The sequence below is a fragment of the Neoarius graeffei genome, chromosome 25 (assembly GCF_027579695.1).
Source record: "Neoarius graeffei isolate fNeoGra1 chromosome 25, fNeoGra1.pri, whole genome shotgun sequence".
Lineage (NCBI taxonomy): Eukaryota > Metazoa > Chordata > Actinopteri > Siluriformes > Ariidae > Neoarius > Neoarius graeffei.
In genome coordinates this window covers 21,890,750-21,918,111 of record NC_083593.1, presented here as the reverse complement: position 1 = coordinate 21,918,111, position 27,362 = coordinate 21,890,750, and the positions used below count along the sequence as shown (strand labels likewise).

Sequence of the window (27,362 nt, the reverse complement as noted above, 5' to 3'; positions counted from 1 at the left end):
TTTCCAATATAGACACATGTCTGCTTTTACTGCAGTGTTGCCTGAGGGCCTGAAGATTACAGGCATCCAATGTCAGTTTTCAGCCTTGTCTCTTGCATACAGAGATTTCTAATCCAGATTTTCTGAATCTTTTAATATGTACCATAGATGATGTGATCTCCAAATTCTTTGCAACTTTACATTGAGGAATGTTATTCTTAAATTGTTGCGCTGTTTGCCCATGCAGTCTTTCACAGAGTGCTGAACCCCTCCCCATCTTTACTTCTGAGAGACTCAGCTTCTCTGGGATGCTCTTTTTATACCCAACCATGTTACTGACCTTTTGCCAATTAACAATTAAAAATAAAAAAACCTTTTTTTTTTTTTATTTAGCATTACAGAACTTTTTCAGTCTTTTGTTGCCCCGTCCCAACTTTTCTGATGTGTTGCTGACATCAAATTTAAAATGAGCATATATTAATTTTTTTTTCTCAGTTTCAACATTTGATATGTTGTCTTTGTCAGGGGCATTTCTAGCTATTAAAAAGACCAGGGGAAGTTTTCCTGCTGCTTGTATTTTTTAAGGGAGTTTGGCATCAATGCATTGGCAGGGTTTATACCGTATACATGTTGTGGTTTTATTTATTTATTTATTTATTTATATTACACATACTTTACAAGAAATATTATCACCCACACCCATTTAAAGTTTGTCATCTTTATTACTGATTTTTGCACTGCTCTTTTTTAATTTATGTAGTTCACTTCAGTTTCTATCCCCTTAAGTTATCAACATCCATAATGTCTCAGGAAACTATTAAATATCACTAGTAAAATTTTTCATTAGTTTAATAAAAAATATCATTTCTCACTCACATCTCTCCTATAGGACCACAAAGACAAATTGTAAGCTACATTATTATATTACAACATTTCAAAATCCCAAATGACCTCCCATCTCACAAGACTATGATCATATAAATATATCTTCCAAGTTTCTTTCTTTCTCTCTCTCTCTCTCTCTCTCTCTCTCTCTCTCTCTCTCTCACACACACACACACACAAAAACCCACAATTTTTTCCAATACATCCAGGCTCAGTTGACTGCAGCAGCTCATTTATTGGTGTCTGGACAACAACAAAAATAACAATATTGCATGGCAAAACAAAAAAACTATTTTATCCCTATATGTGACTAATATGCCAAAGGCCAGCTGGTTCTGCGTAGGCTACACGTAGCATTAAAACATATGATTAAATCATGTCAGGGTAACTGTTGGTGTCTACATGAACAATTGTTGTTGACCTGTTAAATAAACTTAGTCGGGCCAAATGGACCACCACTGTAGATATTCATTAAACTACTTGAACTTTTGAGCTAGTCTGACACACTAATCCTACAGACCTGATGCTGTAAATTCAACATAACCGGGCTACACAGAGCAGTTTTTGTGCATCAACATAATTCGATAGGTTACATTGTTGGCACATTCTATATATACACCCACGGTCAATGACTTACCATCTGTTTTCATCTTGAAAAATCCAACAATAGTAGATTTGGTTTTTTTGAAGTCATCTTCCAACCAGTTCTGAATGTTCTTCTGTTGGCAGTTACCAAAATTTTGAATTCACACTGTGCAGCGCTCAATTATGTCCATTCCCCCCTCCCCCACCGTCTTCAAACGCTGCAAGTCAAGTTCTGATCTGTTTCAGTCAGTTGTTTTCTATTAATCTCTTACTTTTTTTGAGAAAAATACCTGGGGCTATAGCTCCAAGTTATAGGGCTTAACGATGCCACTGGTCTTTGTACTATTTTCAATGAAATAGGGTTTCCATGATTTGCAAATCTTCACATTCTGTTTGTATTTATGTTTTACATAGTGTCCCAACTTTTTGGGAATTGGAGGAGTTGTAAGAAAATGGACAACTCGCCAAAAAAAAAAAAAAATCACTTAAATGGGACATATTACGAGAGTCACATTTTCAGTGCTTGTGCACATACATTTTGTTATCTGTACAATGCAGGACTGGCAAAGAAAATTTTTCCTAAAAGAGGGATCAAGACCAACCATGATAATAGATGTATGCAAATTTTCTAGAAAGTTATTGGCATTACTTTCTGCAGGATCCACATTACCCTTAAGACGAGTAGTTTGTTAGCTGAATGTCTGCAAGATGGATTTTAACTTATCAACACTTGTGAATAATGTGAGAGTAAACTGAGCAAATGGGTGTAGGGGTTAGCAGTGTTAGCATGTTGTATTGGGGGGAAAATATGCTTTGCTTCCATCTGTAATTTGGAAAACTCATGCTTTGCAGTATGTGGGTATGTATGTTAATGTGTATGTCTCACTGTTAGAATGAACAGAGACTTGACCTCAGAGCAAACTGAGTGAACAGGGCTGTTTAGACAGGGTGAGAAGGGAGCTGTCATGCTTTATCCTGGTGGTATTTTGACCAAAGCATGGTCACAGACATTTCATTAAGACCTTAGGGAACTGTGTCAGCTTGTGAAAAAGGGATACGTCTCCTTTAACCAACATTGTCTTTGCAAAGTGCATTCCCTTTAGGTTAATCCTTGACATGACCCAAGTGTTATGAATTTCCAAATCCAAAGGAAAGTTGACAAGGGTGTTAAAAAACAGACACAGGGAATGTCATCCACTCATGTTCACTAATGTACTTAAAAAAAAAAAAGTGTAGATGTTCTGACCTGGTCTTGGTTGTGTGTGTGATTAAGATATGGCGATCAAGCCAGCCAGGCTGCAGACGCTGCTTTCCAGTCAGTGACCAGTGTGGGAGTCACAGCATTCACATTGGATAAGCTAGGCCTCAAGGTTGTACTGAAGTGTGCAAGCAAGCAGACATCAAACACCTTAACTGCAGAAGACCAAACCATGAACCCAGAGGAGAGAGCCAAGGGAGAGAAGTGTGAGAAAAAATAGTTATTTGCTTCTTTGCCTATTTGAAAGCAGTCAAGCAAATTTCATACACACACACATGCATACACTATTCTTCAAAGTAGCCACCATTTTACCTTGATGACAGCTTTCAGCTTATTCAAAATATTAATCAGTGTAGAATATTATGCACTTCTTTAGTTTGGCAAGTTGAGCTGTTACTGAATTTTAATAATTATTATCTTTTAAATTTGATATGGGGGAAAAAAAAAGCTTCTAAACAGTTGAAGGCCATGATCCAAAACAATGTGTACAATTTTCTGCACTTTCGCTGAAAAATATTACACTCTTTACTTTGACTTTAGTTTAACTGTCACCAAACTTCAAGGAACGTTTATTTTGAAAAAATTAAATAGCTTCTGAACAGTCAAGAAGCTTGTTTCAAAACAACCCTTGCAATATTGCAACATCTCTGGGAAATACTCAAGTTTCAAGTCAAGTTTATTTTTATAGTGCTTTTAACAATAGACATTGTCGCAAAGCAGCTTTACAGTATTTTAATAACTTTAAACACGAGCTAATTTTATCCCTAATCTATCTCCAATGAGTAAGCCTGTGATGACGGTGGCAAGGAAAAACTCCCTCAGATGACATGAAGAAGAAACCTCGAGAGGAACCAGACTCAAAAGGGAACCCATCCTCATTTGGGTGATAACAATGTGATGATAACAGTTTTAACATGAGGTCTGTCTCGTTGATGTTATAACTCTTCATTGATGGAAACTTGAGTGCAAAACTGTTCATGACAACTGCAGTCCGAAAGTTATCAAGTCAACTGTAGTACTCAGCCATAAAAGTATTACTGTAAGCGTCCAGAGCGTCTTCCAAGTGTGACTTTCATCTGTCCATATGGGGCTGTCCTCCACAGGAGCGATGTGATGAGACTCCAGCCAGACATAGGGCATCAGGATGGATCAGGCAGGTCCAAGGAGCAGAAGAGGTCAGCATCTTGATCTCAGGATTCACATGTAACTCAAAGGGGCAGACAGGGGGGAGCGAGAAAAACCACAGGTTGTTAGGTATGCTGGATGTCACCTGATGAGTAAGAACAGTATACATTTTGTGCTGAGCGCAAGCAGGGACTCTGGCAAAACTAACTATGACAGCATAAACTAAAAGGGGAGAGCCAGAAGGTAACACAGGCATGGGGGCACCCTGGGACATAAAGTAGCCGGCCACTACACCGTCAACAAACTCGAGTGAGCAAGTGAGTGGGGGACTGACAGCATCCAAACATCCCAGTTTACCAAAACTCTCTATGCCTAAGGACCCTCCAGATCTACTCCTTTACCTAATAAACACCTATTAACAAAAGGCTTGACTAAACAGATATGTTTTCAGCCTAGGCTTAAACGCTGAGACTGTGTCTGATTCCCGAACACTACTTGGAAGGCTGTTCCATAACTGTGGGGCTTTGTAAGAAAAGGCTCTGCTTCCTGAGATACTTCCACAGTCTGAAGTTGTGACTATATTTTCTATATTTAATCCGAATGTTAGTATTAGATCGAGAGTGTGACCACCATTATGGGTCGGTCCTATGACACGCTGATTAACCCCTACTGAATCTAAAATGGGCACAAATGCTGTTTTCAAAGGGTTTGCTGGGTTATCGAAGTGAATATCAAAATCTCTGACAACTAAAGCTTTGTCAAGGAAGTAACCAGGTCTGAGATAAAATCTGCAAATTCAGAAAGAAACTCAGAATATAGCTGTAGAGAGACCCTGATGTGGGGGGAGCACAGAAGCATGGCAGGTGGCTGTTTGCGTCTTAATTATTTTCTTTATTGTTGCTTTTCAGCACACAACTCAAACTCTCTCTCACATGCACACACACACAGGCTACTATCAAGCCCTCGGTGCCGACCTCCCCTTCTCGCTCTCCTTTTATAGGGCGCAGTCACTGGAGGTGACTCACAAACACACGTTAATTGACAGCAGGTGTAGCAATACGACCACTCACCTTCCCTGACTCTGCCCTCCGTTCACAGACTGACGCTCAGTTGCGTACTACCACCCCTGGGGGCGTCTCAGTGTGGTGTTCTATGAGGTGGGTGCGGCCGGGCAGGGGCGAAAACTCGTTGGAAAATTCTTTCTGCAACTGGGCTACCTCCGTGAGTTGGGCCGGGGAGAGGTGGTCTCCACAGGGGACCAGAGTGGTGGGCGATGTCAATTTTCTTTTTTGAACCTCCGGTCCCAGCTCTGCCTTCTCCGGGATTACTGACACCAATGCCATGGGGACCTCCTCATTCCAACGTTTTAATAGATTGAGGTGGTAAATTTGCAATGCCCCATCCCTGTCCGTTTGCCTCACCTCATAGTCGACGTCCCCGACTCGCTGTGTGACCTCGAAGGGCCCTTGCCACTTGGCGATCAATTTGGAGCTCGACGTGGGCAGTAATATGAGTACTTTGTCTCCCGGTGTGAACTTCCTAAGGCGCGTGCCCCTGTCGTACAATCGGATTTGACGTTCTTGCGCCTGCCGCAAATTCTCCTGGGTTAAGTGTGTGAGTGTGTGGAGTTTGGCGCACAGGTTGAGAATGTATTGAATTTCGTTCTTACTAGGTGAAGGTCCCTCCTCCCAATTTTCACATAGCACGTCCAAAATGCCACGCGGCTTATGCCCATATAATAATTCAAATGGTGAAAAACCTGTGGAGGCTTGTGGAACCTCTCATACAGCAAATAACAGGGGCTTGAGCCACTTATCCCAATTACGTGCATCTTCGCTTACGAACTTCTGAATTATATTTTTGAGAGTTCGATTAAAACGTTCCACTAAGCCATCAGTTTGTGGGTGATAGACGCTGGTGCGGATAGGCTTAATCCCCAGTAACCCATACAGCTCGCGCAGTGTGCGTGACATGAATGTAGTGCCTTGGTCTGTCAGGATTTCCTTCAGAATCCCAACCCGGGAGATAAAGCAGAAGAGCGCTTCTGCAATACTGTGTGCTGAGATATTGCGGAGAGGCACTGCTTCTGGGTATAGATAGTTTTCACTGACGTCACGGCATTCCGGGGAACGCCCCCCCAGCTGCCATCTTGCGGGGCAAACAAAACGGACCATCGCCACTACCGGCTACGTTATCTCGGACGAATTTATGAAGTTATATAGTCAGTTTTCTAAAATAAAGATCAATGTCGGCAAAATCAAGCAAACAGAAGTATATAGATACATTAGACGACATCTCACGACAACGGTATGCAGCCAAACTGGCCTTGATTGGGGGAATTGACCCCTACGAAGTGGACAAAGATGCATTTTCAAGTGACTATGCAGGGCTGCCAAAGCCTGAAACTGCCAAAGCCTGCTCCAAAGCCTGAAACTGACTTCATCAAACTTTAAAGGCTGTCTGATATATACAACTTTATATATTCACAGCGCGCCTTTTGGCGGATGCCGCCTTTTTAGGGGGGGCGTTGGAGTGTCTGATTATAATTTCAAAGTAAATTCTGTATTAAAATGACTAAATAAGCAAATCCGTTACAGTCCATGAAACAGGAAGTATAAGGATGAGAAAAAAAACAGTTTAAATCGGAAAGCTGCGCACATTTGCGCAGTCCTGCACACCGCTCGAGCTGCGCAAATGTGCGCAGCTTTCCGATTTAAACTGTTTTTTTCTCATCCTTATACTTCCTGTTTCATGGACTGTAACGGATTTGCTTATTTAGTAATTTTAATACAGAATTTACTTTGAAATTATAATCAGATACTCCAACGCCCCCCCCCCAAAAAAATCGGATCTGCGCGATTCAGGCGGCATCCGCCAAAAGGCGCACTGTTTGCATCCCAAACACAAATCAAATCATACAGAATAGACCTAAAATGTTTTTCAAAAATGACCCTTGCATGAGTGAAGTGACAAGTGTCAAATAGAAACGTGACAAACGAACGATATTAAGTGTACATTACAATGTAAACGTACACTCAGCGGTTCCAGTTAGGCATTCTCCAGAGATTGTTCACATGATGTTTTGGTTTCCAAAAACAAACTTAAACACAATTGATTGTTTATTTAAACAACTTACCACTTATAAAATGATCGGAGCAGACTTTGCTGTGTTTGGAAGGCTGATAACCCTTGCGGTTGAATCTCGCAAGCCATAGATTTCTCCTTTGTATGCTGAGTTTGTTTGCTTGCCTTCGTGCTCCTGTACAGTGGGAATTCCATAAAAGCTCCGCTTGACTTCATCATTTGACCTATTACGACAGCCGTGAATACAACAGGTGTGCACCATTGCTAGCTTTAAATAGCCTGCTTGGGTTCTTTTGAAGACTTTGTACTCGCGCGTTACAATGTGTGCTCAGTCACCCGCACGGTAAGCTTGACCCGCAAGATGGCCGCCACTAGGGAATCCCCGACTCTGTGACGTCATGTGAAAACTATCTATTGCATTGCATAGTCCACCAGAACTAAAATAAAGCGATATCCCTGTGCTGACCGATCTAATGGCCCGACGAGATCCATTCCAATTCTTTCAAAAGGGGTCTCGATTAAGGGGAGAGGGCACAAAGGCACTTTTGGAGTGGCCACAGGATTTACTAATTGGCATTCGCGGTACGCCGCACACCACCGATGGACATCCCCGCGAATCCCTGGCCAATAGAACCGGGCCATTATTCGGGCTAGTGTTTTATCCTGCCCTAAGTGTCCGACCATGGGATTAAAGTGAGCCGCCTGGAATACGAGTTCCCTGTGGCTCTTTGGAATTAATAACTGTTATCTCTTCGCCAGTTTGAGTGTCCTGCGTCACTCGGTATAACCTATCCTTGATAATAGCAAAATAGGGGAAGGCCGGTGTCACATTTGGCTGGAGAATTTGACCATCGATTACTCTCACTTGGTCAAATGCATGCCGCAGAGTCCCATCTCGCAACTGCTCTAACGGGAAATCCCCAAGGGAATCCCCGAGAGAGGGAGGAGGGGCATACTTAAGGAGGGAGGCAGCTGTTTGTGTCTTAATTATTTTCTTTATTGTTGCTTTTCAGCACACAACTCAAACTCTCTCTCGTGCACACAGGCTACTATCAAGCCCTCGGCACCGACCTCCCCTTCTCACTCTCCGTTTATAGGGCACGGTCACTGGAGGAGGCACGCAAACAAACACACGTTAACTGACAACAGGTCTAGCGATACGACCACTCACCTTCCCTGACTCCGTCCTCCATTCACAGACTGACGCTTGGCCACACCCCCGGTGCCACAATAGCCTTATAAAATAAGGTTATATTTAAATTTTTCATTCTTTCATAATTTCATTATAATTATTCTCTTCTAATTCTAATTTGGCCTCATTTTCTACCAAATTTGCTTCAGAAATGAAACAGTTACTGTCCTAAAAACATAAAAAAAAAGAGTTATCCAATTAAATATTTTTGTTTGTTGTCTCCAGGCTGAGAAGAGTTTAGAGCTGGCTCACTTGTTAGGACTTTATTACCAGGACAGAAGGTCATGGCAGTGTATGTTTATGTAGGACCTGACAGATGAATTAACCAATCAGATTTTGATTTGTAGTGGGAGGGACCAAAAATGTATTGCCCTCAGCATTCTCGTAGGCCAAGACAAGCTTAACTGTGAGCCAGCGCCGGCACTGCAGCAGTGAAGTCACCTTCCAGCTGGTGTAACATCCATCAGTAGTGTTAGAGAATACTAATAAAACGGTCAAGCCAGTGCCATCGAGAGCAAGTAGCACAGGCTAACGATCGAGAAACTAAGATTTCTGTCTCCAGACTCTTCTTCCACACATGGAACACAGTATTTTTTGCTCGTACTTAAGTATGCATTTCCCTATGTAATTTACTTAGTTACTTTTAAAATCAACATCAACAACTACACACAATGGAGCTACCTAGCAGCCTGCCACTAATCCCTTGTAAAGTTGTAAAATCCTTTGCCCTGTTGCTTTTTTGGTGTGTCTGGCTAAGTTTTGGCTGAGTTAAAGTCCCAGCTCTAATAGTAACAGTTCGTCACTGATTATTTGTATAGTTTGTCTGCATGACGTTTTTACACTGACACATGAATAAGAAAAGAAGGAACAAGTTCTATACCTTTGATGAAAATTATTACAATATTCAAAAGTAATTTGTATTTGTGTAGTAATTAATTTGTTTGAATAAATAAAAGCATAATTGATAGCTTTCACTAAGTTTTACCTAGAAGTGCTGATGCTAATTAATACATTATTACTATAATTAACTGTGCTTTATATCACAGTGGTTGACCGATGTTTCTCAGATAAATTATGCAGAGATAAAGGTAAACATTTACATTTATAGTTAGTATTATTTTATTCTAGTAGTTCTTATCTTATGGCTGTCCATGTCGTGAGTGACAAAGTGCTTGATGCTTGGAGTGTCCTGCAGAAATAACATGTAGGTTTCCTGAGAGGCTTGATATCCACTGTTCAACATTGTGTGCCACTTGGATCTGTCACTCGCAATTGCTTCCCAACTATCTTGGCTGATATTGAAGGCTCATACCGGGCAGCTGAGACAGGCCAACACAGATGCTAAAACAGCAGACAGGGTGCCCTGATGCACAGCATGCCAACCCCTGCTGCCAGGCTGACATGCTGGACTGGATTTTATCTGATCCCTCACCTTCAACCTGTCTGGCTTGCTTGCAGCTACTAGGGGTACAAGATCCCTGCCAGCATAGCTCTCATGGTCATTGGGATACACAAGCTGCTCCACCATGACAAGGCACCAGTCCAGGGAACAGATTATATAGATTATTGTAGTATTGCTGTATTAATACTATATTTAGTACTGTGGCTGTGAGGTTTTGGCCATTCAGCCAAAAGGGCATTAGTGAGGTCAAGTACTGATGTCTGGTTAAAGAGGCCTAGAGCACAGTCAGTGTTTCAGTTCATCTCAGAGGTTTTCAGGGGATTGAGGTTAGGGCTCTCTGCAGGCCACCTGAGTTCTTTCACTCAAAGCTTGGCAAACCATGTCTTTATGGATCTCATTTTGTGCATAGGCACGTTGTAATGCTGGGACAGGTCTGGGTCCTTTAGTTCCATCCATCCATTATCCGTAACCGCTTATCCTGTGCAGGGTCACGGGCAAGCTGGAACCTATCCCAACTGACTATGGGCGAGGGGCAGGGTACACCCTGGACATGTTGCCAGATCATCGCAGGGCTTTCTTAAGTTCCAGTGAAAGGAAATCATAATGCAACCACATGCAAAGACGTTCTTGAAAATTTTGTGCTTCCAACTTTGGGGAAGGTTTCAGTTTTGGAAAGACCCAGTGTGATGTCAAGTGTCCACGAACCACTAGGCAAAAAGTCCCTTCTCTCCGAAAAGATGATGGCAGCATAACTTTTTGCAAGGTTACATCTGATCAAAAGTTATGAGACAATATCTTTTGGACTGATGAGACCAAGGTGGAGATGTTTGGTCATTATATACAGCACCATTGGTGAAAACCAAACACAGCATATCATCAAAAACACTCTATACTAACTGTCAAGCATGGTGGTGGAGGGGTGATGATTTAGGCTTTTTTTTTTTTTTGCAGCCACAGGATCTGGGAAATTTCCTGTCCTTGAGAAAAATAATGAAATTTATAGCATAATATTTTGGAGACAAATGTGAGACCATCTGTACAACAGCATAAGCTGGGATGAAATAGGGTCATGCAACAGGACAATGATCCCAAGTACACCAGCAAATTGACATCTGAATGGCTAAAGAACAAAAAATTAAGGTGTTGGAATGGCCAAGTCAAGCCGAGAACTCAACTCCATTGAGATTCTAGGGCAAGATCTTAAGAGAGCTGGATATAAATGAATGCCCTCAAGCAACTGTGAACTGAAGCAATGTTGTAATGACTAGTGGACCAAAATATTTCTAAAAATGATGTGAGGGACTGAAAAACTCCTACAGAAAATGTTTACTTCAAGTTATTATTGGTAAAGGTGGGTCTACCGTACATGTTAATGAATTATAGTGTGTACTTATTATTTCCCCACCCGGTTTCTGACTGTTGATTTACTTAAAAAAAAGACTACATATTAAAATATATTGTTTTTTGTTGTCACCTGAGGTTATTTGTTTGTTTATAAAAATTGGTGAGGACCACACCATTCTTATTTAGGACCTGATAAATAAAAGCATTGACTTGAAGGAGGGTGTACTTTTCTTTTTACCATGACTCTACATTCTACAGAAAGTGCAGAATATTGTACCGGTTGTTTTATATCAATACATTCAACCATTTAAAAGCTATTAAAATTTTTTTTTCAAATAAAAATTAGGTAAAGTCAATAACAGTTAAATTTACCAAAGTAATAAAGTGTAATATATTCTAGAGAAGGTATATAATAAGTTCCATGCTGGCTTGGATCAATTATTTCATCCATTTGGAAGTTATTGAATTTTTTCCAGAAAAAAACCCCCATAAAAGATTTGGTCACAAACTTGCCAAAGGAAAGTGTGTAGTATATTTTAGAAAAGGTGCAAACAGGGGAGTGACTGTACTTTAAAGATATCAGGAACTGAGCAGGTTTCATGTGGTGAAAGGGCTTGACGCAAACTTAAGCGAGAGACTTTATAGATTCACATGCTCAAACCCTTACTTATCCAGGGCTCAATGAGCACATCGAGTCTTTTCCCCTTTTTTGAATCCACTTTCAAGCATTTGTAGTGCATTGAGCTTGTACATGTGCATATGCTTATTTATAAATGGTTCCATGTAGCTTCTTTATTAATTATTATTATTATTTTGCCTATCCTGAACTATATTGTCTGTGTAATTGTTGTATAAATAATCAACAGACATGGTGATATTGGATCATTCACTTGTTGTATGTTCTTGCTCTATATGTTGGGGTTCGTACAGTTTTTAAGATGGGGGTTCTTTGTTTTTGTTTGTTTGTTTTGTTTTTTAATTTTTTGAGAGCCCATAGTGGCCACTAGATCACCTGCACAGATGAGGCTATTTTGACGTAGGCGAGGCTATTTGGTCATTTTCTGTTTGTACCATTGTTTGACACCCTGAGGAAGGTTTGCTGAAGCCGAAAGGCGCTGGTGTATCAGCAGGCTTTTTACATGTTATAAGCCCTCAAAATAAAGTTAAAAAAACCAAACAAACTGCAAACAGTCCACATGAATCTTTGCTCTGACAACAGTGAGATGAGCCAATTTTCCTTGAGTTTGCTGGATAGATAGAAATATTTTCAAACAATTACAAAAATTCAGAAAGATAGTGTTCAAACCATCAGTCTTTAATGTTAGCTAATATTGTTAAATTTGCAGAAACTTGAAGAAAATATTGATGATGATCTAATAACAATCACTAAACCACGATCTAATTTGATTACCATTTTGTATTTCACCAAGTGTCAATTATTAATACTTGACCTGCATTGCCACAAGAAAAAAATGACAATTGTGGCTCATGATGGATGGCTGTGTGTGTGTGTGTGTGTGTGTGTGGTGGTGGCGGGGGGTGGTTGGTCTGAGGTATGAATTTTAATAAAAATGAAGTTTGGTGGCTCTCTGATGAAATGTGACCAAGCAAGAAGATTTTGATTCCAAAACCCCATGTATTTCTTTGGGGCCAAAAATGCACTGCTGCCAATGGGAGAAAAATGGATGGATGAAAAGCAAGAAAAAGATGAGTGAGGGTCATAATTGCTTTGATGTATGTGTTGGGTGAGTTGGTCTTAGGTCTCAAATTAAGTTTGGTGGCTCTCTGATGAAGTGTGCCCAAGCAGGACAACTTTGATTCTGAAACTCCATTCATTTCAATGGGAAAAAATAAACGACAGGAAATGGAGAGAATGTCTGCACCTTTCCAAAAGCTGTAGGGGAGAGCAAGGAGGCTTGGGACAAGTGTTCAGCTTTTGTAGATTGTGTGAAATTCTTTGCAGGTAGCGTCACATTCGTATTGCATTAGAGATGATTTACTCTACCCTCTTACCACAACATTAGTTTCTCAGCTTGTCACATACACTGGCCTTCAGACTTCATTTTTTGTCATTATTTTTTGCGGGGAGACATGAGACATTGAGGGGAAACATGGGACGTTATGTTGGGAGACATGGAACAAAAATAAAATACCTAGGCCTACATGTTTAATTTTTATTTATTATAGAAACTTGTAACATATGAACTGTATGAACACACAATGCTGGTACAACTGTAGAAAAATGTTAGTTTACCCAAAACCTGACTCGACAAAACAGTTCCATCCTCAAGAAGGAATGAAATAAGCTTCATCCTCATACAGGATACTTGGCTAGACTAGCAGCAAGTTTGTTATGTACTGACACTGTTGATTTGGCTTTATCAAGAATTTCCCATCACATTCCAGCACAAAATCTGACTTGGAAATATTGGTAGGCATCTGTACTTTTGTATGTCTTTAGCATCTCTCTGGTGTATTTAGAAGTCCCAAATACTAAATAGTTCAGGATGTCGTAGTGTCCCAAATCCACTAGCTGGTTTGCCGAACACTTTTCAAGTGGACTAACTATGCTTGTGGGTAAATTAAGAAGAAGAAACGTTTATTTTTGTCACACATACACTCAAGCACAGCAAAATTCATCCTCTGCATTTAACCCATCTGAAGCAGTGAACATGTGCGCGTGCACACACACACACACTGAGAGCAGTGAACAAAATACATACTGTACAGTGCTCAGCCTAAATGAGTCCACCCCCTTTGAAAAGTAACATTTTAAACAATATCTCAGTGAACACAAACAATTTCCAAAATGTTGACAAGACAAAGTTTAATATAACATCTGTTTAACTTATAACATGAAAGTAAGGGGGCAGCACGGTGGTGTAGTGGTTAGCGCTGTCGCCTCACAGCAAGAAGGTCCGGGTTCGAGCCCCGTGGCCGGCGAGGGCCTTTCTGTGTGGAGTTTGCATGTTCTCCTCGTGTCCGCGTGGGTTTCCTCCGGGTGCTCCGGTTTCCCCCACAGTCCAAAGACATGCAGGTTAGGTTAACTGGTGACTCTAAATTGACCGTAGGTGTGAATGTGAGTGTGAATGGTTGTCTGTGTCTATGTGTCAGCCCTGTGATGACCTGGCGACTTGTCCAGGGTGTACCCCGCCTTTCGCCCATAGTCAGCTGGGATAGGCTCCAGCTTGCCTGCGACCCTGTAGAAGGATAAAGCGGCTAGAGATAATGAGATGAGAGATGAGATGAGATGAAAGTAAGGTTAATAATATAACTTAGATTACACATTTTTCAGTTTTACTCAAATTAGGGTGGTGCAAAAATGAGTACACCCCACAACAAAAACTACTACATCTAGCCTTCATGATTTTTAATGACAGCACCAAGTCTTCTAGGCATGGAATGAACAAGTTGGCGACATTTTGCAACATCAATCTTTTTCCATTCTTCAACAATGACCTCTTTTAGTGACTGGATGCTGGATGGAGAGTGATGCTCAACTTGTCTCTTCAGAATTCCCCATAGATGTTCCATTGGGTTCAGATCAGGAGACATACTTGGCCACTGAATCACTTTCACCCTGCTCTTCTTCAGAAATCCAACAGTGGCCTTAGATGTGTGTTTAGTCATGTTGGAAAAGTGCACGACGACCAAGGGCACGGAGTGATGGTAGCATCTTCTCTTTCAGTATAGAGCAATACATCTGTGAATTCATGATGCGATCATTGAAATGCAGCTCCCCGACACCAGCAGCACTCATGCAGCCCCACATAAGGACACTGCCACCACCATGTTTCACTGTAGGCACCATGCATTTTTCTTTGTATTCCTCACTTTTGCGACGCCATACAGTTTTGAAGCCATCTGTTCCAAAAACATTTATCTTGGTCTCATCGCTCCAGAGTATAGAGTCCCAGTAGTCTTCATCTTTGTCAGCACGGGCCCTGGCAAACTCAAGGCGGGCTTTTTTGTGCCTGGGCTTTAGGAGAGGCTTCTTTCGTGGATGGCATCCATGCATGCCGTTCCTCTGCAGTGTACGCCTTATTGTGTCATGGGAAATAGTCACCCCAGTTTGGCTTTCTACTTCTTTAGATAACTGCAGTGAACTTGCATGCCAATTTTCTTCAACCCTTCTCATCAGAAGACGCTCCTGTCGAGGTGTTAACTTCTGTGGACGACCTGGACGTCTCTGTGAGACGGCTGCAGTTCCATCTTTCTTAAATTTTTGTACCACTTTTACTACAGCATTCTGACTGATAAGTAAAGCTTTGCTGATCTTCTTGTAGCCTTCACCTTTGTGGTGTAAAGAAATGATTTTCTTTGGGGAATTCTGAAGAGACAAATTGAGCATCACTCTCCATCCAGCATCCAGTCACTAAAAGAGGTCATTGTTGAAGAATGAAAAAAGATTGATGTTGCAAAATGTCGCCAACTTGTTTATTCCATGCCTAGAAGACTTGGTACTGTCATTAAAAATCATGGAGGCCATACAAAGTACTAGATGTAGTAGTTTTTGTTGTGGGGTGTACTCATTTTGCATCATCCTAATTTGAGTAAAACTGAAAAATGTGTAATCTAAGTTATATTATTAACCTTACTTTCCCGTTATAAGTTAAACAGATGTTATATTAAACTTTGTCTTGTCAACATTTTGGAAATTGTTTGTGTTCATTGAGATATTGTTTAAAATTTTTACTTTTCAAAGTGTAAAATGTACTCATGCTGAGCACTGTACATTTGTGGGTAAATTATATGGCTCTGCGATGCCTGCATATTTCAGCTTTTGGATGTAATGGGATCTGCTGGTATAAAATACATTTTTAATCATTTCAGAGATTGTACTGATGGCAGTCGTCTCAATTTTTTTCATTATTAACTGTCGCGGCTATATTTCTTTGTTTGCCTGGCAGTATGGCCGACGCTGCATGATAAAAGTCTGTAATGTCAGTGAAAGGCCCCTATTACTTGTTTTGTGTGTAATGTGCACTGAAAAACACAAAAGAAGTACTTGCAGAATAAAAATATTTTGGTGAAAAACTAGGAATATTTTTAAACATCGGCTCATAGGATTATAATACTACTAATAATCATAAGATTATTAAACATATTTATTATTAACACAGTGTCAGGACACAGTAAGAGGCGGTGCAGAAGAATATTTATTAATAATAGTGAAAATACACACAGGTAAAAAGTCCAAATCGGCAAGCAATATCAAAACCATAAAACGAGCAAAGGGTTGGGCGAGGCACAAACGGAATATCACAGGCAGAGAGAAACACGTAAACAAGGAACAGGCACAGGAATCAGACAAAGGAAATAAGGCTCCGTAATATGTACTGATGTCGCATAATACTTCGCACCGAGCGTGCGTCTAAGCAGTATTTATATAGGTGCATGTATTACTCTTTAATCATGTGCAGGTGTGCGTCATTAACAGTGCGCGTGCGAGAGTCCGCTCGGCACGTGCACAGTCCAGAGTGCGCCTGAAAGTCCTTTAGGTGCGCATGCCAAAGTGCACTGGACTTACACATAGGATGCACAGAATGCTTGTGTGATATTATAACATGCTTTCCGTAAGTATGTAAAATATGATATTTTTGAGGAAAATAGTTAGAATAAATATAATTCTCATCAATGGACATATAATTTATCCCAAACTATAGAATCACTCAGTTATTTTTGGAAAGTAAGCATTTTTAACTGCTATACAAGTACAGTGGTGCTTGAAAGTTTCTGAACCCTTTAGAATTTTCTATATTTCTGCATAAATATGACCTAAAACATCATCAAATTTTCACACAAGTCCTAAAAGTAGATAAGGAGAACCCAGTTAAACAAATGAGACAAAAATATTATACTTGGACATTTATTTATTGAGGAAAATGATCCAATATTACATATCTGTGAGTGGCAAAAGTATGTGAACCTCTAGGATTGGCAGTTAATTTGAAGGTGAAATTAGAGTCAGATGTTTTCAATCAATGGGATGACAATCAGGTGTGAGTGGGCATCCTGTTTTATTTAAAGAACAGGGATTTATCAAAGTCTGATCTTCACAACACATGTTTGTGGAAGTGTATCATGGCACGAACAAAGGAGATTTCTGGGGACCTCAGAAAAAGCGTTGCTGATGCTCATCAGGCTGGAAAAGGTTACAAAACCATCTCTAAAGAGTTTGGACTCCACCAATCCACAGTCAGACAGATTGTGTACAAATGGAGGAAATTCAAGACCATTGTTACCCTCCCCAGGAGTGGTCGACCAACAAAGATCACTCCAAGAGCAAGGCGTGTAATAGTCGGCGAGGTCACAAAGGACCCCAGGATAACTTCTAAGCAACTGAAGGCCTCTCTCACATAGGCTAATGTTAATGTTCATGAGTCCACCATCAGGAAAACACTGAACAACAATGGTGTGCATGGCAGGGTTGCAAGGAGAAAGCCACTCCTCTCCAAAAAGAACATTGCCGCTCATCTGCAGTTTGCTAAGGATCATGTGGACAAGCCAGAAGGCTATTGGAAAAATGTTTTGTGGATGGATGAGACCAAAACAGAACTTTTTGGTTTAAATGAGAAATGTTATGTTTGGAGAAAGGAAAACACTGCATTCCCACATAAGAACCTTATCCCATCTGTGAAACATGGTGGTGGTAGTATCATGATTTGGGCCTGTTTTGCTGCATCTGGGCCAGGACGACTTGCCATCATTGATGAAACAATGAATTCTGAATTATACCAGCGAATTCTAAAGGAAGATGTCAGGACAATCTGTCCATGAACTGAATCTCAAGAGAAGGTGGGTCATGCAGCAAGACAATGACCCTAAGCACACAAGTCGTTCTACCAAAGAATGGTTAAAGAAGAATAAAGTTAATGTTTTGGAATGGTCAAGTCAAAGTCCTGACCTTAATCCAATCGAATGTTGTGGAAGGACCTGAAGCGAGCAGTTCATGTGAGGAAACCCACCAACATCCCAGAGTTGAAGCTGTTCTGTACGGAGGAATGGGCTAAAATTCCTCCAAGCTGGTGTGCAGGACTGATCAACAGTTACCGGAAACGTTTATTTGCAGTTATTGCTGCACAAGGGGGTCACACCAGATACTGAAAGCAAAGGTTCACATACTTTTGCCACTCACAGATATGTAATATTGGATCATTTTCCTCAATAAATAAATGACCAAGTATACTATTTTTGTCTCATTTTTTTTAACTGGGTTCTCTTTATCTACTTTTGGAACTTGTGTGAAAATCTGATGATGTTTTAGGTCATATTTATGCAGAAATATAGACAATTCTAAAGGGTTCACTAACTTTCAAGCACCACTGTAAATTAATATTAATAATCTCATCTCATTATCTCTAGCCGCTTTATCCTGTTCTACAGGGTCGCAGGCAAGCTGGAGCCTATCCCAGCTGACTACGGGCGAAAGGCGGGGTACACCCTGGACAAGTCGCCAGGTCATCACAGGGCTGACACATAGACACAGACAACCATTCACATTCACACCTACGGTCAATTTAGAGTCACCAGTTAACCTAACCTGCATGTCTTTGGACTGTGGGGGAAACCGGAGCACCCGGAGGAAACCCACGCGGACACGGGGAGAACATGCAAACTCCACACAGAAAGGCCCTCGCCGGCCATGGGGCTCGAACCCGGACCTTCTTGCTGTGAGGCGACAGCGCTAACCACTACACCACCGTGCCGCCCAATATTAATAATAATAATAATAATTCAACATCTTTGATACAGGATGTCTTGTATAGTTTCAAGATACAGTATACACAAGTGTGTACACTCTGTGATATAATTGTTTCAACTTCATGTACAGAATTTTTGTAAACATTGTTTTAAACATTTATTGACAAGGTGTATAAAATAACATGAAGTATATAAAGTAATATCCTGCACATTACTGTACAGATTCCAACCAGTGTTACAACTATTTTTCTAACACTACAATGTCTGCATTGCTTTTATTTCTTTTACAACAGTAAAATAAATACAAACTTCTGTTCACACAATGTAAAAAGCAAAAGTGTTCTTTTCACTACAGTGGAAAAATTAAAAAATAAACAGCAATCCACATATAGTATAAAAATACCTGTAAAAGACAAATCAGATACTGTAAACAAATGCAACAAAATTGAAGAGGCACAGCTTTTCACAGGTGTTCATTTGGATCATAGCTTTATTGTGTTTTCAGAAGAGCTTTGAGGTCAAGAATGCAGATGTAACATTTAGGAACATGATGATAAATTTGGGGCGGCACGGTGGTGTAGTGGTTAGCACTGTCACTTCACAGCAAGAAGGTCCTGGGTTCGAGCCCAGTGGCTGGCGGGGGCCTTTCTGTGTGGAGTTTGCATGTTCTCCCCGTGTCTGCATGGGTTTCCTCCGGGTGCTCCGTTTTCCCCCACAGTCCAAAGACATGCAGGTTAGGTTAACTGGTGGCTCTAAATTGACCGTAGGTGTGAATGTGAGTGTGAATGGTTGTTTGTCTCTATGTGTCAGCCCTGCGATGACCTGGTGACTTGTCCAGGGTGTACCCCGCCTCTCGCCCATAGTCAGCTGGGATAGGCTCCAGCTTGCCTGTGACCCTACACAGGATAAGTGGTTACAGATAATGGATGGATGGATGGATGGATGATAAATCTGTACTGAGGATGGGACTGTATTGGTGGCAGTGGTGGAATGATGGGTTGGAATGTGTACAGTGCTGCTGGTGCAGGTGAGGAGGAGGATCTATTCCTTTCAGTGTCTTGAGTATCATATGTCATGTTCACAATCTTCCTTTTCAATCTAGTTAGATTTGCTGGGGCTTGTAGTTGCCTTCATTCAGATGCTACCTGATTTATAAATGTAGTGAATGCATCAGGAATTGGGTCAGCATCAAGTTTTGCTGTCATTTGCTTTAAAACAACAAGCTTCTGCTGCTTTATGTCAGATTCTGATGTCCCCTTGCATTGGCAGTTGATGGGGCAGGTGAAGGAGTTTCCTCAACAGCTCCTTCATCTAACCATTCAAGAGGGGAGGCAGGATGTAATGTACCAGCTGATGGTGTGCCAGGCCTCGACAGCGGTGTCTGGGACTGTTGGAGTGATTCTGAAAGATCATCCTGATGTTCTGTGTCATCCTGCTCACTGACTGACACATCAAGCTGGAAGAGAGGTGAAACAGAAATGGTGTCAGTGAACATCACAGTTCTATAGAAACAGCAGATCATGGTCATTGTCCTCAACTTCGACATTAACAATGTAATTTTATAATAGTCATGAAAACGTAGCTTAACATTTTAAAATTAATTGAATAATGTGCAGTTACATTTTATACTTTGTATATCTCATACACAAGTATGACTAAATGTATTTCTTTAGCACTTTGAATAAAATAAATATGCAAATTCAGAAGTGAACCTTACTGTTACAGATTCCTGTTCACATCCCTATTCACAGGGATTCTGCCAGTTTTGACAGTTTGAGGCCATCAACAAATTTTCCAAGGCTATAAATATCTGAAATTTGTTATTTGACTTTTTTATTTTTATTTTTTAAAGGCAAACCAAACACAAAAGGAATTTCTCACAGATCCTTTAAAAAAAATAAAAAAGTCAAATAACTTTGACAATAAAAGTCAAAGTTATTTGACTTTTTAAATTTTTTTTTAAAGGATCTGTGAGAAATTCCTTTTGTGTTTGGTTTGCTTTTTAATGGAACATTATATATACGTATATTGATGACTAAAAATAATCAGAATGAAGCAGCAATGGGAGCAAATGAAAACCTTTATTGAACTGAACTATGTAAGCACTATGGAACAAGTTAATTTACAAACAAGACTATTTACAGTTGCTACCTATTTAAGATCATTAAGCTATAGATAGGAATAGGACAGGGGCGATTTCTCAGAGACAACAAGGGAAGCCGAGCTTCCCCTAAAATTCTCTCCCCAAACTGCGGCCTCTATGACGTTGAATTCTCATTAAAACAATAACTTGCATAACATAATATATGCCTAAGATTGTATTTACGTTCATAACTATCCTGTAACTTATTTGAGTGATGTCTGACGAACTTGCAGTTCGCTACGAGAATCACCTTTGCTGCCAGGCTGTAACCAGCGTTGCCAGATACTGCTGATGTTTTCCAGCCAAAATATGTTCAAAACCCGCCAAAATGCACTTAAAACCGCCCAATCTGACAACACTGGCTGTAACCTTTCTTATTTCAATGGGCTCTATGGACTGGCAGCCGGGTATCTGTTGCAGTCTATGAGAGGGCTCTGAACAGCCAATTTCGGCTAGTTGTTATTGGTTAAAATCGACAAAATCGTCACTTCCAGGGAAGCCGGGCTTCTCTGGGACTAAACGAGACAGTGGGAGGGACAAGAAGCCAGGCTGATGAAGGATTATTGGAGGTAGTGTTTGAAAGACATGAGGAGGGTGGGCTCTGTACTTCGGTGTCGGCAAGGAACACGGTAAGCGCATGATCAGAAAGTGTAGTCGTGTGCCAAAGTGCTGTCCGAATTTCTTTTCATATAAACGTTTCTTCTCATTGATGTCTCTGTACATTACTCTGTAAATAAATGTAAATATTACTCGTTGTGCTCCGTTAACTTTCATCCATTCTATCAGTTTGATCATTCGTGAATTCACTCGTTTATTTCATTTGTAGTTCAATCTGGTTGTAGGCTAGCTTGAGCCTTATTGGGATCTGCAGTGCTAGCTGCTAACAGAAATTGGTGAAGTCTCTGGAAAGCACAACCAGCTAGTATGACAGGGTCACAGACCATTTTCTGGAAAAGGAGCGGAGGGCAGAATTTGTGTATAAATAGTGTGCATCATATAATGTTCATGAATCTGAAGTGTGTATATTGTTCAGTAATGTTAAGAGAATGGTGGGCTCTGTGTTATAGGTTATACCTGGGTATAATATTCAAGGTTCTGTGTGTTGCATAGCCTACCTGGTTATGAATTTCCAGACTGTGTTGCAGAAGATGTTCAAGGATGTGTTGCACAGCTGGGTGTTGTGTTAAAGACTCTGTGTTGCATATCAGAGTATGATGTTCAAGGCTCTTCGTTGAATAGCCAGTGATTTTTGGATGTTTGATATTTTTGATTAAGGATAGGAGGCACTAGCCTGGCAAGCCAGACTATAACATGAAATGTATGGTACAAGCAAAAATACTTTCTGCCACTAGGTAGGGTTGTCTAGTTCACTATGCTAATGGGGCACACCTTTCTATGCTTTGATATCCGGCCTACAGGTTTTACGATGAATGCGTAAAATGGGCTTCCCCTGTTTTAAAAACCAGCAGCCGCCACTGGAATAGGACAAGCGATGATGTCATACTGGTGATTCAATCCTGGGTTCTCTTGCAGACCTGTTAATGAAAAAAGAGATTTTTAAAATATTAAGTTCATTAAAAATAGCAAAACTAATTAATACTCATGGAGAGCTTGAGCAATGTAGGGAAAAGTAGTAATGGAAAAGAGAAAATATGAAATGCAACAGAGGAAGAAAAAATGAATCTTTTGGGTCTAATTATCCATCCATCCATTATCTGTAGCCGCTTATCCTGTCCTACAGGGTCGCAGGCAAGCTGGAGCCTATCTCAGCTGACTACGGGCGAAAGGCGGGGTACACCCTGGACAAGTCGCCAGGTCATCGTAGGGCTAACACATAGACACAGACAACCATTCACACTCACATTCACACCTACAGTCAATTTAGAGCCACCAATTAACCTAACCTGCATGTCAAGTCAAGCTCATTTGTATAGCGCTTTTAGCAATAAACATTGTCACAAAGCAGCTTTACAGAATTTGAATGACTGTCTTTGGGGGAAACCGGAGCACCCGGAGGAAACCCATGCAGACTCTGGAGAGCATGCAAACTCCACAAAGAAAGGCCCTCGCCAGCCGCTGGGCTTGAACCCAGGACCTTCTTGCTGTGAGGTGACAGTGCTAACCACTACACCACCGTGCCGCCCCTGGGTCTAATTAATTAACTAATTAAAATTAATGTAAAAGAGGTAGCAGGAACTAAGGAACATTCTATAATATAAAGTGTTCACCAAGCAAGATAAAAGCGTGAAGGGGGGAGGGGCGTTTGGGTGTCAGAGGGACATTGCTCAAATCCTCTCCAAAGTGTCCATTGTCTGCTGGACATGCTGAACGATGAGATGGCAAACTGCACTGGATAACACTGCTGGGTTGCTGTAGAGTTCCACTGGCTGGGAAAACAGTGCTTCAAAAAGCACTATCAGTTGATCCTATTGACAAATTACACACACATACACAAAAATTCAACATAGTGTCAATGAGTTAGAGATACAATGCTGAGAATTTGTGTATTGTGGCATCAGAAGATATTTATCACTTACAAGAAGCACTGTGAAGTACAGTCCTGCTGCAGGCTCCCGCACGTCCACGTCCCACAGGCTGATGAGTGCAAACAGGCACTCCAAGAATCCTCCCTTAACCTTTAGGAAAGAAAGACAACAAACTCCATTAATGCTGTATAATATCAGGGTTAAAAATTGGGGAAGATAAAAGAGATCATGTTCTGGAACTATACTGAAGCATCACTTTTAAATCTCCTGATAAAACACTTACTGCCTCCGGAGCTGAGCTGTTCATGAAACACGTCCAGGAGCTGCGCAGAGCGAAAAGGTTCGGATAAGTGTTTAATTTTTAACACCATGTTCAGCATCAAGTGCTATATTCATGGCAAGAGCAAGATTATAAATAATAAATGAATAAAAATGTAGAAATTAATACATGGGTAGATATGCATTACTTACTTACTTACTTAGGCCGCCCTCAGGCGAGCCTCCTGTCTCCCACGCCAGTCACATTTTTCCATCATTAACGTGGCAAGCTCATTCAGGGTGGCAACCCCGGCATCAGATTTAAGGATGTCAATAAACGTTTTAATGGGCCGCCCCTGGTTTCTCCTCCCATGGGTGGGTTCCCACAGGAGGACTTTGCTGGTAACAAGCTCTTCATGCCGTTGGCAGTGACCTGCCACGCCCATTCTTCTACTAGCAATTATATTGCTTAGACGTGGCAGATCACCATATAGAATGGCATTAGGTATTTGATCATGCCAATTTACATTGAGCACTGTACGCAACATTCTGGTATATGTTCCATCCAAGGATTTCTCGAGATGTTTTGTCAAAGTCCAACATTCCAAACCATAAAGGAGAACTGTCTCAACTGTTGCTTTAAAGAAGGAAAGCTTTAAATCTCTGGAGAGATTGGAGGTCCACACTGTTTTCATCTTGTTCATTGCATTCCATGCTAGTGCTTTTCTAACTTTTATGTCTTGCTCAGAAGATTTTACCCATGCCCCAAGATATTTGAAGTCATCCACTTCCTTAAGTTGTTGTCCCTCTCTTGTCTTAAGAGGAAGGGTTGGCTGGGGGATGTTCGTTGTTATTACTTCAGTCTTTTTGGCATTTAGGTGTAGACCAACTTTGTTACATTCTGACTCTACATTTAGCAGTAGTTTTTGTGCTTCCTCTAGTGTGTTGGAGAGTAGACAGATGTCATCCGCAAAGTCAAGATCCGTTAAGGTAATTGCATGGTGTCTACTGGAGCGTCTGGGTGTGATGGTAAAACCCAGACCTTCACTATGGTAATCAATAGCTTGTCGCAGGGTGAAATCTAAGACGATAACAAAAAGGTATGGTGCAAGGGTGTCTCCCTGTAGCACTCCAGCTTTTATTTCAAATTCTTCTGTTATTCCATCTGGAGAAAGTACTCTTGCTCTAGTATTAGTGTACATTTCCTGAATCGCGTTTAGAAGTCGCGTTGGGATGCTGTAGGCTTGAAGGATTATCATTTTCCCTCTGTGTATACTGTCAAATGCTTTTTTGAAATCTACAGTATAAAGCACATCACAGCCGAGAGCACATCACATATGCATTAGAACAAACACAAATAAATAGGAAACAAGCAAATAAGCACAATTTAATAGAAGTTATTTTAAAAAGGAAAACAATTTAAAAGTGTGAAATATTTCACACTGAACAAGGTCAGCATCTATCCGGATCTTTTTGCACAGAGGAGAAAAGTTAGAAAAAGAAATCTGCTTTACATATTGGAGTCCTGCTTTCTCGAAAATCAAAATCTTTTATATTTAAACTACCATGGTCATTCCAGCAAATATCCAGTAAATATGCAAATGAAGCCATGGTAGCTATGACAGTAGCGATGGAAGATGCTGGTAAAACCTATGGCGGCAGCACCATATAACAATGTATGGCCTGACGGCAATGATGGCAGCAAGTACGGTTTTCATGACTGCTGTATGGCATAGCCATGGCAAGATGAAATGAGCCACACCCCCTAGGCAAACTTTTCACTTTCTGCAGAATGTTGTTTTGTGAACATTTCGAGCTCGATGGTGGTGACGGAATTCTATGGTAACCCCCAGTAGGCCACATAAACTTCGTGTATGCCTCAAGGATGCTCACAGATGCCTTCACAGTTGTGACAGATGAATTTATCTAGCGCTTGACCCATGGCCATTTTCAACACAACCAAACTTCCCGGGGATGGAAGCCATGCCATCTCGGTTGTCAAGGTAGCTCCACGGCTCTTACATATTCTGATAGAAGGGCCCAGAATGTGTGCTGGCTGACCCCCGGAAGGCTCAAAATTGTCTTCCGGTATCTACTGTGAAGTGATTCCAGCTATATAAGACCTTTACATAAGCCTGACAAAAATCTAAAAAATTAGTAAGATTTACAGCTTTTGCTTATGGGTTGAGAGTTATGTGATTAGATTAAATTAATTAATGGGAATACAAACTGTCCCAAGTCTCCCTGCTCTCCCCACAGGACAGACAAGTTGAAGTTGGTCCCTAATGGCCCAATCACACTATTATTATTAGAAAAATTCATACATGTTTATTACAAACATGAAGTTAACTAAATGTGGAAGGCATGTACTGTTTATGAGCTACTGATTTCATTCTAAACTACGAAATTCAGATAATCAATGTATCTGTGTGGGGTGGCAGGAGTTAGTTGGAGTGGTTTACATTTCATAGCTCCCATATAGTAGTACAATGCTGAAATCAGGTGGGTAATGTCACTCTTTTCCTTTTTTGAGGCATTTTAATGGTGTCCTCTAAACACCCAGTGCCACGAGATCAGGAGCTTGACCAAGGTGAAGATAGTTTTAGGTTGGATATTTGACAGACATTCAACCGCGATCCAGTGGCATCTTCCTCCTCAGTTTCACCGATTGTCAGCATTGAGAGGACGCATAGATCACCACGGGGCCCTTGCTTTAAAACACACCCGTTTTACTTTGGGACCATTAATAAATTACTGTATCAGTGACAAATAAACAAAAGCTTCCAGGCCATGTGACTCAGCAACTCCAAACTAATGCAGAAATGTATAACTGATTTCACAGAATGAGACACACCTCATGTTTTTGGATTTTAGTGCACTTTCTATTTTTTAATGAATTTTTTTCATAAAAAGCCTATTCTTCTACTATGTTCTTGTACTCTTCTATAATTACTAGGCTATTTCAAAGGTACAGTTCAATGTAATGAATCTTTTCCACAACACAGCATATAACAACAAATGTTTCTTCTTCTTTCAGCTGTTCCCATTAAGTGTCACCACAGCAGATTATAGGTTTTTACATCCTTTTAGGTTTTGCCCTCACAACTCTCCTCAATCTATCCAGGCTTGGGACCAGCACTAAATATGCACTGGCTTGTGCAACCCCAGTGGCTGGGTACTTGTACCAAATCTGCATGTCTTTGGACAAAACCAGAGCACCCTGAGGAAACCAGAGCACCCTAAGGAAACCCATGCAGAGAACATGCAAACTCCACACAGAAAGGCCCCCGTCAGCTATGAGGTTCAAACTTAGAACCTTCTTGCTGTGAGGCAACAGTGCTAACCATTGCACCACCATGCAACAACAAATGTTTACTCACACAAAATACATAGCCATTTTCTTTGTTCAGTCTTTTGGAGTTGTTTGGTGTCCATGGGCTAACATTGAGCCCTCATCACACTGGATCTGTTTAAGTCAGAAACAAAGTAGGGATTTGTTGATATATTTTTATTATTCAACTATTATATACCAAGGTGTATAATAGTACATGCTTCGTTGGAAGCCGTACATAAATGCACTTGTTACCTCCACAAAAGCGGTTATGTTTTCGGGGCAATCTGTCTGTGAGTCAGCTGGATTACATAAAAAGAGCTCAACAGATTTACACAAAATCTAGGATCCAGGAATGTTTTTTTTTTCTATCCTGTTAACATTGCGAGCTAGAGCAAATTTTTTTATTTTTTGTTCGTCAATTTCTTGGAAACTACTCAAGTGATTTCCACAAAAATTGGTAGAAAGGTGGAGCAAGAGCCAAAGAATAAACTATACAATTTGGGAGCAGATCCAGATTAAGGAATGGAAATGTAGAGAGATATACTATTGCATCTATTTTTATCATTTGAGAAACATTGGAAAG

The 27,362-nt window shown here is 40.7% G+C and overlaps 1 protein-coding gene across 4 annotated transcripts in view; it reads left to right on the top strand.

Annotated features, from left to right (window-relative positions):
* The window catches only part of sparta (spartin a), a 53,685-nt gene extending 26,560 nt beyond the window's left edge, over positions 1–27,125 (top strand). For 2 of the 4 annotated variants that reach the window (XM_060908285.1, XM_060908283.1), the window contains exons 8-9: positions 2,723–2,913; positions 19,828–20,160. In XM_060908285.1, coding sequence (XP_060764268.1) covers positions 2,723–2,913; positions 19,828–19,976 — 340 coding nt within the window. In that variant the 3' untranslated portion in view covers positions 19,977–20,160. Of the gene's footprint in view, positions 1–2,722; positions 2,914–19,827; positions 20,161–26,569 lie in introns of those variants that run through there. The other 2 variants (XM_060908286.1, XM_060908289.1) reach the window with 2 other exon arrangements.
* Positions 27,126–27,362: the final 237 nt, after the last annotated feature.